This window comes from Pistacia vera, unplaced genomic scaffold (assembly GCF_008641045.1).
Source record: "Pistacia vera cultivar Batoury unplaced genomic scaffold, PisVer_v2 Contig757, whole genome shotgun sequence".
Taxonomy (NCBI): domain Eukaryota; kingdom Viridiplantae; phylum Streptophyta; class Magnoliopsida; order Sapindales; family Anacardiaceae; genus Pistacia; species Pistacia vera.
Genome location: NW_022196620.1, coordinates 178,142 through 191,572, shown reverse-complemented (window position 1 = coordinate 191,572; position 13,431 = coordinate 178,142). Strand labels below are relative to the sequence as shown.

General features: G+C 31.7%; 1 protein-coding gene across 1 annotated transcript; it reads left to right on the top strand.

Annotated features, from left to right (window-relative positions):
• Positions 1–3,821: 3,821 nt before the first annotated feature.
• Positions 3,822–10,311, top strand: LOC116115947 (disease resistance-like protein DSC1). The gene is given in 8 exon segments (XM_031402076.1): positions 3,822–4,462; positions 5,168–5,958; positions 5,995–6,239; positions 6,451–6,756; positions 6,880–7,081; positions 7,084–7,832; positions 7,942–8,432; positions 10,260–10,311. Coding segments are annotated over 8 exon segments (3,306 nt in total). The 5' UTR covers positions 3,822–3,992.
• Positions 10,312–13,431: the final 3,120 nt, after the last annotated feature.

The following is a 13,431-nucleotide window of genomic DNA, read 5'->3' as shown; positions in this document are numbered from 1 at the left end:
AATTATATCATTATAGGGATTTTATTGGATATATTATATGCTGAATTTGGATAATTGTAGGCCCCTTGTCAAACCAATCATTTTATCATCACACACGTTTCAGTTTTCTCGTTTCTTGGTTTCCATTGAACAGTTAGTAGTAAATTAACTATAACTTGCTCAATAAAGATCCATTTGACCAACGGTTTGAATCTTTGTAAACTAGACATATAGGGCTTTAATTTGATATATTATACGCTAAATTTGGATAATTGTAGATCCATTACCGATCCACTCATTAATCATCACACACATTTCGATTTTCCTCGTTTCTCGGTTTCCGTTAAACATTCAATTGTAAATTGACAAGAACTTGCTCAATAAACATCCAATTGATGAATAGTTTGAATCTTTGGAAACTAGATAGATAGTGCTTTAATTTGATATATATGCTGAATTTGATATATTATACGCTGTATTTGGATAACTGCAGACAACACTTCCAAACGATTCATTTTGTCACTACACACATTTCAATTTCTCCCCACTTCTTGGTTTCTACCAGACAGTCAGTACTAAATTGAATATAATTTGCTCAATAAAGATCCAATTGATGAATGGTTTAAATCTTTGGCAAATAGACAGGCAGGAAATTAATTTTATATGTAATAAACTGAATTTGGATAATTGTGACCCACAACTGAACCATTTATTTTATTATCACACACATTTCGGTTTTTCCTAGTTTCACTAAATAGTCAGTAGTCAATTGACTATAACTTGCTAAATAAAAATCTAATAGACAAACAATTTGACTTTTTGGAAACTAGATAAATAGGGCTTTAATTTAGTATATTATACGCTGAATTTGGATAACTGTAGATCCATTGCTGAACCATTAATTTTATCACACACACATTTTGGTTTCCCTAGTTTCTCAGTTTCTAGTGAACAATTAGTAGTCAACTAACCATAACTTGCTTAATAAAAATCCAATTGAAGAACAGTTTGAATCTTTAGAAACTACATAGACAGACCTTTAATTTGATATATCATATGCTGAATTTGGATAACTGTAAACCCACTGCTGAACTATGCATTTTAGCACCACACATATTTTGGTTTCTCCTGTTTCCACTAAACAGTCAGTAGGAACTTGACCATAACTTACTCAGTAAAAATCCAATTGACAAACAGTTTGAATATTTGGAAACTAGATAGACAGGACTTTAATTTGATATATTATACGTTGAATTTGGATAGTTGTAGAGCCATTTCTGTACCATTCATTTTATTATTACACACATTTTGGTTTCCCTTATTTCTCAGTTTCCATTGAACAGTTTGTAATAGATGGGCCATAACTTGCTCAGTGAAAATCTAATTGATGAGTGGTTTTAATATTTGAAAACTAGACAAACAGGGCTTTAATTTGATATATTATAAGATGAATTTGGATAACTATAGACTCAAAGCCAAACCATACATTTTATCATCACATAATTTTAGTTTCCCCTATTTCTCGGTTTCCACTAAATAGTTAGTAGTAAATTGACCATAACGTGCTTAATAAAAATCCAATTGATAAACAGTTTGAATCTCTGGAAACTTGTTAAACAGGGCTTTAATTTAATATATTATACTCTTAATTTGGATAACTATAGACCAATTTCTGAAAAATTCATTTTATTATTACACACATTTTTATTTCTCCCATTTCTCGGTTTCCACTGAATAGTTAGTATTAAATTGACCATAACATGCTTAATAAAAATCCAATTGACGAACAGTTTTAATATTTGAAAACTAAACAGAAAGAACTTTTTAATTCAATATATTATACTCTGAATTTGGATAACTGCAAACCTACTACCGAACTATTCATTTTATCACCACACACGTTTGGTTTCCCCTGTTTCTCGATTTCCATTAAATAATCAGTAGTAAATTGATCATAACTTACTCAATAAACATCTAATTGATGAATGGTTTGAATCTTTGGAAACTAGACAAACAAGGCTTTTATTATTATACTGTACGCTGAATTTGAATAACTATAGACCAACTATTGAACTATTAATTTTATCATCACATGCATTTTGATTTCTCCCGTTTCTCGGTTTCTATTGAACAGTCAATAGTAAATTGGCCATAACTTTCTCAATAAAAATCCAATTTATAAACGGTTTAAATACTTAGAAACTACACAGACAAGCCTTTAATTTGATATATAATATATTAAATTTGGATAATTGTGGGTCCACATCTGAACCATTAATTTTATCATTACATACATTTTGGTTTCCCTTGTTTCTCATTTTCCACTTAACAGTCAATAGTTAATTGATCATAACTTGTTCACTAAATATCCAATTGACGAACGGTTTGAATATTTGAAAACTGGACAGACAGGTCTTTAATTTGATATATTATACGTGGAATTTGGATAACTATAGACCCACTGCTGAACCATAAATTTTAGCATCACACACATTTTAGTTTCCTCCATTTCTCGGTTTCCACTAACCAATCAGTAGGGAATTGACCATAACTTGGTCAATAAAAATCCAATTGACAAACAATTTGAATATTTGGAAACTAGATAGACAAGTCTTCAATTTGATATATAATATGCTGAATTTGGATAAATGTAGACCAATTTTTTTAGACCATTCGTTTTATCATCACATACATTTATGTTTCCCCCATTTCTCGGTTTCCACTAAATAATTAGTAGGAAATCGACCATAACTTGCTTAATAAAAACTCAATTAACAAACAGTTTGAATCTTTAAAAACTAGACAGACAGGACTTTAATTTGATATATTATACATTGAATTTGAATAATTGTAGAGCTATTTCTGAATCATTCATTTTATCACCATACATATTTTGGTTTTCTTGTTTCTTCGTTTTTATTGAACAGTCAATAATAGATGGGCCATAACTTGCTTAGTGAAAATCCAATTGATGAGTGATTTTAATCTTTGAAAACTAGACAGACATGATTTTAATTTGATATATTATACGATGAATTTAGATAATTGTAGACCTTTCCAATTGTGGTTGAACCACACTTAAAAGAAATGACAAGTTGTTTAAAACAATGTATGAAATGACATCATTTTTAAACGTTAGAGATTTTGACGCTAAGTAATGACCACACACAATGAAATCATAATGTAAAACTATATGTAATTAAAATCTTTAATTTGATAGACCTATACAATGTATGTACCTCAATATTAGATATCAACCAATTAAAACATCCAATTGTTCAAAAAAACGTGATGTCAAAACCAATATCATAAGCAACGTGTGCAATGCATCGGGCTTTCAACTAGTTCTTCAATAATTTCAAAGCATATTATATTCCTTTTTTCCGTAAAACGAACTTCTCCTCTAGACGTCTACACACTTTTATTGTCCTTTCTACAAAACAAGTAGTAATTCATCATTTTACCCTTCAAACAACTAGTCTTGTGGTCGGACAGTAAGAATTTACTCGTCTATAAGATTATTCAAAGGTTTTGTATTGAGTCTCATAAAGTGACACCTCAAAACGCTATACATATATATCTACATGCTTACGAGTTACGAGGTATAAATCAATTTTCTAACACTTACTAAATTCAAACAAACGGGACGGCTTTACAATTCAATTAAGCATATTAATTTCTTAATTTTGGGTAATTAAAAATAATGCCTAACACCAACTGGATAATTTGTCTTTATGCTAAGTCAATGGCTACAAGGGGAGACATTGTCAGAGCATCTTCCGCGAAGTGTGCTTGCTACTGCCAAAAATTAATTGAATATTGGAATGAGGCTCCGTTGAAGGTGAATGCATGATACATTATTGAAGATTGTATTTGACCAATCTCTCTCTTCTCATCTGAACACTTACTAAAAGGATTCTGCGTGTTGGATCTGGGTAATTTCTCGATCAGTAGAAGTTCTTGATATTCTGCCAACTGATCTGAAAAAGAGCCGTTCTCATCAGTAGAAGTTGATGGCTTCATCTGATTCTCCTCAAGAAAAGTATGATGTTTTTCTTAGTTTTAGAGGCGAGGACACCCGCTACAATTTTACCAGCCATCTCTACGGCACTCTGATTCGGGCGAATATTTCAACTTTTATTGATAATCAACTTAATAGAGGAGAAGAAATTTCGTCATCTCTTTTGAATGTAATAAGAGAATCAAAGATTTATGTTATCATTTTTTCAGAACGCTATGGATCTTCCAGATGGTGCCTCGAAGAACTTCGGGAGATCATTAATGGACGAAGGAATATGAATGGTCAAATCGTAATACCAGTCTTTTATCTCGTAGATCCATCAGATGTAAGAAATCAAACTGGAACTTTTGGAGATGGATTTGCTAAGCTTAACAAACGTTTTGCACTGAGTTTAACGAAGAAATGGAGGAATGCTTTGACGGAAGCAGCAAACTTATCTGGCTGGCCTTTAGATGCCACTGAGTAAGTGTACTTACATCCTCACTATGAATTACTTTTTATTTAGTTATTTGTTTTATTTTTATTGAAATTCATAGTTGATAGATCTCTTAATGCGTCCCTTCGATTAGATTAATAGTAAGTTAAATGAGTCATTTTCTAACCTAAGAGGTTGGTTGACGGTCAATTATTATTATTATTATTATTATTATTTTTTTTTTTTTTTTGGGTTCGTGCTAATTTGCATGTATCTCAACTTTGATGTCCTAAAGTGAACAATCGGATAAATCTCTTCAGTGACCACCACTATTAGTGCCTAAGGGGACTTGAACTTAGGAATCTACATTGGACTCTTTTGCTCTTTTACTATCAGGCCAACCAATAGTAGTTTGATAAAAAATGTTTACTCTCTTCATTGATTTCCTAAGTTCAAAATACCTTCAAACTATCTATCACATTATTTGTGGTTTATCTTAAAACATTAGTCTTATAGAGTATTCAATAGGTCCTGAAGATTGGGTGTAAGCGGACCCTAACACCCCATTCATTAAAAAAAAAAAGTTATTTTCTAATTAATTAATTTTAATTAGCAACTTTGAAGAGGGAGAATTTTGTGGGAGAAATTTCTTGATCAATTATTACTTATCGACATTAACTAACAGAATTAAAGATAATGTAAGTTTGATTTGTTTACATATTTTTTAATTGTTTGTTTTCTATATTTGTTAGGTCGGAATATGATCGTATAGAGGATATTGTCAAACATGTTTTGAGGACATTGATTCATATGTACCCAAGTGATCATGACAAGAATTTAGTAGGAGTACAATCAAGCATGAACAAAATTGAAACTTTATTACGCAAAGGGTTAAAAGATGTTTTCAATGTAGCAATATGGGGAATGGGCGGTATAGGTAAAACAACTATTGCAAGAGTTGTATTCGACAAAATTTTTAAGGAGTTTGATGATTATTTCTTTGCTCTAAATGTTAGCGAAGCGGTAGGCATATCTTTGCAGAAAGAACTTTTTTCTGCAATTTTACAAGATGAAAAAGCCAATCTAGCTTGCGAGTTAACAAGGAAAAGACTTGGGCATAAAAAAGTTCTTATCGTTTTTGATAATGTGGAGTCCATAAAACAAATAACAGATTTGATTGGAGATCTTAATTGTTTTGGTTTAGGAAGTCGATTCATTATAACAACAAGAAACAAACAAGTGCTTAAAAATTGTGGAGTTGATGACACTAATATATACAAGGTTGAGAGATTGTTTCATCATGAAGCTTTTCAGCTTTTTAGTTGGCATGCCTTTCAACAAAAGTATCCAACTTCAGGTTATCGTGAGCTGTCAGAAAGGGTAATAGAGTATGCAAATGGTGTTCCATTAGCTCTCACTGTGTTGGGTTCCATTTTATTTGGCAAAACAAAAGAAGTTTGGGAAAGTGCCATAAAAAAACTACAAACAATGCCTTGTAAGGATATTCAAGACGTGCTAAAAGTCAGTTATGATGGATTAGATCGTAAGTAAAAAGATATCTTTTTAAATATTGCATGTTTTTTCGAATGGGAGAATGAAGATCTGGTAATTAAATTTTTTAATACCGATACCTTTGACGCAACTTTTGATATAACTGTTCTTATCGACAAATGTCTCATAAGTGTGTCAAGTAATAAGATAATAATGCATGAGTTACTTCGAGAAATGGGCAAGGGAATTATACAAGAATCCTCTCAACATCCTGAAGAACGAAGTCGTTTGTGGCATCATAAAGATATCTATCCTATACTGGAAGAATCCATGGTAAGATCACAGATATTACTTTTACATTTACGTTATATAAAGAAGCGCACATATGTACATCATGCTAAGTATATTCAATTATTAAAATTTTGGAAATTATCTTCTAAGAATCCTATATAATTTCCTTAAAAAAGATGTCGTATTTGAACTACTAAAATGTAAAAGTAAGCTTTAATGAATTAATGCCTACCATTTTTTTCTTGTTTATTAGGGAACTAGAGCAATTGAAGGCATATGGTTTGACATGTTTGAAGGAAGTAAGATAGAATTAAGTCCTCATGTTTTTCGAGAGATGAAAAGGCTAAGATTCTTGAAGATATATAATTCTTACTGTGAAAAGGATAACATCAGTAAAATTGATGTTTCCCAAGGCCTTGAATCTCCTTTCACTAAGCTAAGATACTTCTGTTGGCACGGATGCCCGTTGAATCCCTTGCAGTTGAAGTTTTATCCACAAAACCTTGTTGTACTCGACATGCCTTATACTGATATTGAACAACTTTGGACTGATACACAGGTATATGTTTGTATTTAAATTACAGTCTTTTGTTGTAAATTATAAGGATGATGTATATATATGCATGCTAATATGCTAATTTGTATTGGTTATTTTTTTATTTTTTTTTTTTTTCGGTTACAGGATCCTAAAAATTTAAAAAGTATGAACCTCAGTTACTCCAAAAATTTACTCAAAATCCCAGACCTCTCACTTGCCAGAAATCTGGAGAGCTTAATTCTAGAAGGTTGTACAAAATTGTCTGAGATTTGCTCATCTATTCGATGTCTCAACAATCTGGTTATCTTGAATCTCAAATGCTGCCAAAGTCTTTCTAGTCTTCCACGGGCATTCATTCACAATCTCTCAGAAAAGTTATTCTTTCTTATTGCTCAAATCTCAAGACATTTCCAGATGTGTCATGGAACGTACAAGAGTTGTTTTTAGATAGAACTGCAGTAGAAAAGTTGCCCTCATCAATAGAGAATCTATCTAGACTAGTTAAATTGAATCTCGAAAAATGTTTAAGGCTAGAGAATCTCCCGAGCAATATCTATGAGTTGAAATCTCTTCAACATCTTAATCTCTCGGGCTGTTCAAAACTTGATGGATTTCCTGAATGCTTGAGAAATTTAGAAGATCTGAAGGTGCTTAAAGCAGGGAAAGTTGCCAGAAGAGAGGTACTCTCATCCAATTTATGTGTGCGGTTCCTGCTGGAACTAAATCTGACCGATTGTTGTGTCAGGGAGTTACCTAATAGTCTTGGTCAGTTACTCTCCCTAAAAAGGTTACTTTTAGGCAGAAACAAATTTGAGAGAATACCAACTAGCATCATACACCTTTCTAAGTTGTCTTATCTTGAATTGGGTTACTGTGAGAGGCTGCAATCCTTACCCCAGCTTCCATGCCAACTACAATATATAGATGCACACAATTGCACAACATTGGAAGCACCCTCAAGTTTATCAATTCCTTACCGATCTTATTTGGGAAACGTGAGAGTTAACTTCTTCAATTGTTCCAAACTGGCCCAAAATGCACTTGGAGACTTTATGAAAGATCCTCTACTGAAAATTCCGCGGTTTGAAGTTTATAAGGTCTCTCTCTTGAAATAGCTAGATGCTGTTAATTTCATTTTACTATTATATATATAATATGATGTTAGAGTTGACATTTAATTTCTTTGTAATAATGTTCTTTGTACAGGAATTTTATCCAAGACCTAGCGCTAGTATTTGTTTCCCAGGAACTAAAATTCCAGAGTGGTATAGTTCTCGAAGTTCAGGGTCTTTGATAAATCTCGAGCTGCAATCAAATTGGTTGAATCCCAGCTTTTTTAATTTTGCTATGTGCGCTGTTGTAGAATTTCGAAACTATCACAATGAAGGCCAGGGTTTGGTTGTTGGCTGTGAATGCAAGCTCAAAACTAACGATGAAATAGTATTATACCATGGCACTTTGAAGGGTTGGCACTATAATAGTGGACCTGAAAATGTTAACTCAGATCACATATTCATGGGATATGATCTCCATATGTGTCCCTCTGGTTACTATGATAAGATTACCATCCAATTTTATGATGAGGATTTGAATAATAAACGCATAGACTGTTGCAATGTGAAAGAGTGTGGGATCCATTTATTGCATCCAGAAATCAATAAGGAGGAAGAACCATTCCCCAAATTGAAGATTTCAAGGTAATTTCTCCCTCTTTACTTTATACCATATGCATTTTGTTACTTCTTTAATTTCTTGTTCATAATTGTTTCTAAATAGTTTTCTTGTAAGTTTGTAAGTTTTTTTTTTTCCTTTTTTTTTTTCTTTTGGTTAAATGTGTGCTATAAGGACTTATATTAAGACTACTAATTGAACAAAAAATTAATTAAATTGGTTAAAAATGCATTTTTAAAATAAAATAGATTGAAATACCAAAGGGTGCATTTGTTTCATTATTTCATATCCTATCAATCCTATTCTCAATATACGTGTTTGTTTTATTATTTAGGAAATACTATTATATTATATTAAATTATTTTTAGACCCCTTAAGTTTATTAACTTAATTAAACAACAGCAGAAAAAAGTATTTAAAAATTAATAATAACAACCCCACCTATCCATAGTTGCCAAATTCTGGCAACCATCGTCGGTGGTGGCCAGAATTTGTCACAACGACCTAAAAACTACCAGAATTGGCCGTTTATTCACCGATCTAGCCTTTTCATCCATGGTAGATCTGGTCATAAAGGGCTAGATCCATGGTGGATCTGGTCAGAAAATGCCAAATCTGACTATTAGCGAAGGCCAAAGAAATGGCCATCGTTGACGGTTAACGACGACCATATCTTTGGTCGTCTTTGATGGCTAGATCTGGGTGTAGATCTGGCCTTTTGCGGCTAGATCCAATCAGTTTGCATTATAATGGCAGATTCCGACTAGATTTCGACGATGGTGGCTGGAATCTGGCACTGTGGTGGGTGGGAGTTTTTTTTATCATTTTACAAAATTTTTATATATTGGGGTGTTTAGTTAAATTAACAAACCTAGGAGGTTTTATTGTTAATTTTTAAATTTTACCTCGCAATAATCACCTTATTCAACTTCCTAATATTATTCCCAAAATCTTATCCAAAATAACAATATAGACGCACCCAAAATTTTTATTATGTTTTTGTTTATTCTTTCATAGTGAATCTTGAAGTAATGTCTCCCTTTTTAGTCTCTCTATCTATCTATCTATCTATATCTATATCTATATATATATATATATATATGTTTTTTTTTTTTTTTTTCTTTACTCCACTTATGAAGTAATAAAACAAGTGTAAGTGAAAGGTAGAAATGATTTTTCTTTTGGGTGATAGAACTAGATACAAATGATGTAGAGAGATAAACCATATGAAAATTGGGGAGAGACAAATAGAAGAAGAGATGTGAGAGAGAGAATTTGGTTAAAACTCAAAAGGAAAATGTTATATGAGGCCTGACTTTTTAATTTTTTTTTTTTTTTTGTTTTTGTTTTGAGTAATACTATAATTACAAACTTTTTCATGTGTAAAAGATAATTATATGATTTTAAATTAAAAATAAATTAAATAATTAAAAGAAATTCCATGACAACCATGCAAAGTTGTCATTTCAGTTTGCATGAGAGAGTTTGTATAAAAAGTGTGGAACTGTTGTATTATTTTTTTGTTTTTATTATATTTTTAATTTTTTATCGAAAGTATACATATTCTCAACCGTTAGATTTGTTACAATGGAGAGCATTTGGTCTAGGTTTAAGCAAAATTCGGGTGGTCACACTTGAGTTCCATTGTATTTTTTATAAATATAAAAGTTTCGTATGATAAATGGTTGTTACTTTACAATGAATTAAATTAATAATTAAGCAAAGAAAAAAAAAAAAAAAGAACAACGATGACAAAAGTGCTATAATAACGCTATTTGTTGTTTATGTTCTTATTTAAAATCCTAATGAGCTGAATTTTGTTTCCTTTTTGGCAACATTAACATATTATAAAGAAATAATATTTATTCGAGGAAGAGGAAGAGGAATCAAATTCCGAAGGATTGAAGAGGAAGAGGAAGAGGAAGAAATCTAACTCAAAAGGTTAATTAAAAGATTACATCTACAATACGATTCCATCTTTAGATCTCATTTTGCTTCTATGTGTTTGGTTCAATGTATCATGTACATATATTTTGTTTCTATATGTTTGGTTTCAATGCATCGCTTTTAATATGTTATTCTTTTACTAGATCTTGAGTGAAATCTGAAGAGAAGATCTTATTCCTTGATGAGGGAATATTAAAAGAATTCCTTGAGGTTTGGGATAATTGTAATGCCCCACCTCCCCTGCAAGGTATTGTCCGATCTGGCTCGGCACATCGGAGCTCACGGGCCTCACAGTTTTGTCCTCTTGCAGCCCATATACTACAAAAGGTGCCTCGCAGGTGGGTAAGGAATCATCACTTCTATGGCACTTCACGCTTTCACAACCAGGCGATGTGTGATCCTACACTCCCCACTTTTGGGACCAACTGATACACAATCATCACCAACTCCAATTTTAAAGTTCAAGATTGTACGCTGAATGATTGCACATGAATTCGATTGGTGTTATGACTGTTGCCTGAGGCTGAAACCTTAACCCCCTTGCGCTTTCATATTGTAGCATACTTGCATTCATTGATAACAATATGGAACATCTAACTATTTAATGAGGTTAATCCATTTATCACAATATTATTGCATGTTAATAGAAACGTCATTAACATGCTCAAAGAGAAGCTAATTTCCAGAATATTTTTTTGGGTAGTCAGGGCGTCTAGTCCAACTTACTATGTACCTCAACTAATCTTAGAAATCCATTGAACACTTTACAAGCGCAAAGGATCAGGTAATCCACATTGTTATTGTGGTAAGTAGTCCCAAGATTTGAACACAGAAACTTAAAGAATAATACTGTGCGTACTAACGGATTTTACTAACCAATGTACTAACCTTTGTTAAAATCACACAAAGTACTCGTACTATGCGCATGGTACCCGTACTATGCTTTAACTTAGTACACTAGTTTGTAGAATCCATTAGTACCCATAGCATTACCCAAACTTAAATCCTCTTTACTGCCAAGCCAACCTCTTGAGGTTTAAATTTATAATTTTAAGAGTATTACCTTTTTTTTTTTTTTTTTTTTTTAATGACCGAAGTGTTCGGCTAGTTTACATACATCTCAACTAATCTCTGGGATTCATTAAATACCTTATAAGCCTAATGTTCCAAGGTAAGCCACAGATGTGGTAGGTGACCCTAAAGTAGTTTGAACCTAGAAAATATATGAAAGGAGCAAACCTTCTTGATCATTAGGCCAATCCCTTAGGGTTTTATTTCCAGAATTTTCAATAACATTATAATCTATCTTGCTTGTCAACTAAAATTTCATTATCCAAACTAGCAATTGGAAGATTACATATTTTACATGCAGATGAAAATGTTGTCTATCTTGATTACCTTTTTGAATAAGGATGTATACTTTTCAACCATAGGCATGTGGACATATGTTATTCAAATGAATGTGTGGTTTTACATTATGAATAATCTTTAACATTTAGGTGCAAATAAAAGCTACTAATAATGACAATTAAACTGACTTAATACACTTTCATTATTAAAAACATTTTTGTCGATGTTTATTATAGTCTGTTTGACTCGGTCAAGGCATGTTACTACTGTTTGACTTGGTCAAATAATATTTTAATTATTAAAAAACATTTTTGATGATGAGAAACATATCAATTAATAAATAAAAAACATTTCAAAATCATGGAAACATTTTAAATACTTCTTGTAACAATTCATGGAAAGACAAATAACACAAAGGGCGAGTGTACATACATATTTCATTCAAATATATTTCTTTAATTGCTTTAGATTGTCATACTTTATTCAAAGGGTTATGGTGTGCATCACAAAAGAAAATTTGGTTTGTTCATGTTAGATGACAATTTCACACAAGAGGATGAGCTCCATGCAGTTGAATTTAGCTCAGTATAAGAAAGAGGAAAAATAAATTAAGTTAAAAATATTAAAGTCTAAAATGTGTGGAGTTTTGGCAGCTTTGATGGTTTTTGTCTTTTTCTATAACTAGCTAGGACATGGCATGATGGAGATAACTATATAACGATGTGGCCTGCGACATGCATTTTAAGCTATAGCGAATTAAATTCGGACAACTGTTATATAATATTTTTCTAGTAATCGGATAATCGAGTTAGTTTGTGTGTGTATTTAAAATAATTCTCGGAATCCATTGAATAGTTTATAAACTTAAAAGACTGAATAAATTACAACTATTATATAGTTTTGTACTTGCTAATTAGATTATGGTAATAAAAATTTTGACATAACTTTTTGTATTGATGCAACATAATTGGTAGACTATTACTTTCTAACTTAAAGCTTTCACGTGGATTAACAATTTAATATAGTATTAAAGGTTTCATATTCGAATCTTCACATTCAACTGCATAAAAAAATAAATTTCAGAGTTCACTTGAGGGCCCTAATAGATTAAAATGCAAATGTTACAAAAGTTTCCTCAAAACATAGAGAGAAATTATATAATATCATTTGGCCCTATTTTAGGTTGAGAATTGATAACTAGCCATTTTGGAAAAGTATCTCACAAAATAGCACTTTCTCATTCAACGCAGTTTTAAAGGACGAAAATGCCCTCATTCACAGCCTTAAACCCTTAATCAAAACTCATTTTTTAACCCTTATAACTCATCTACCCCATTCTCCATTACTATAATCCCTACCAAATAGTGGAATATTTATAATATGATTTCTCAAAAATAGAGATGGAAGCATATGGATTGGCAAATAAGATTATATTGCAGTTAAAAAAAATTATAGCAATTCAATCTTATTTAGTGATCTCCAGTTTCCATTTCGGTTGTTTCTTTACTATTAGAATAAGATTTGATGGATTTTTCAGAAAAATAATAGTTTATTATTTCAAATCTCTTTGGCCTCGTATTGTCATGTATATGCCTTATAGTTAATATTCTTCTGGGGCAACTATCAAAGAGTAATGAGCTTGCATATATAATAATTAATATTGTAAAACGTACGACAACGTCTTGTAACAATATGAAATACAAAGACACAATAACGATTTTCGCCATC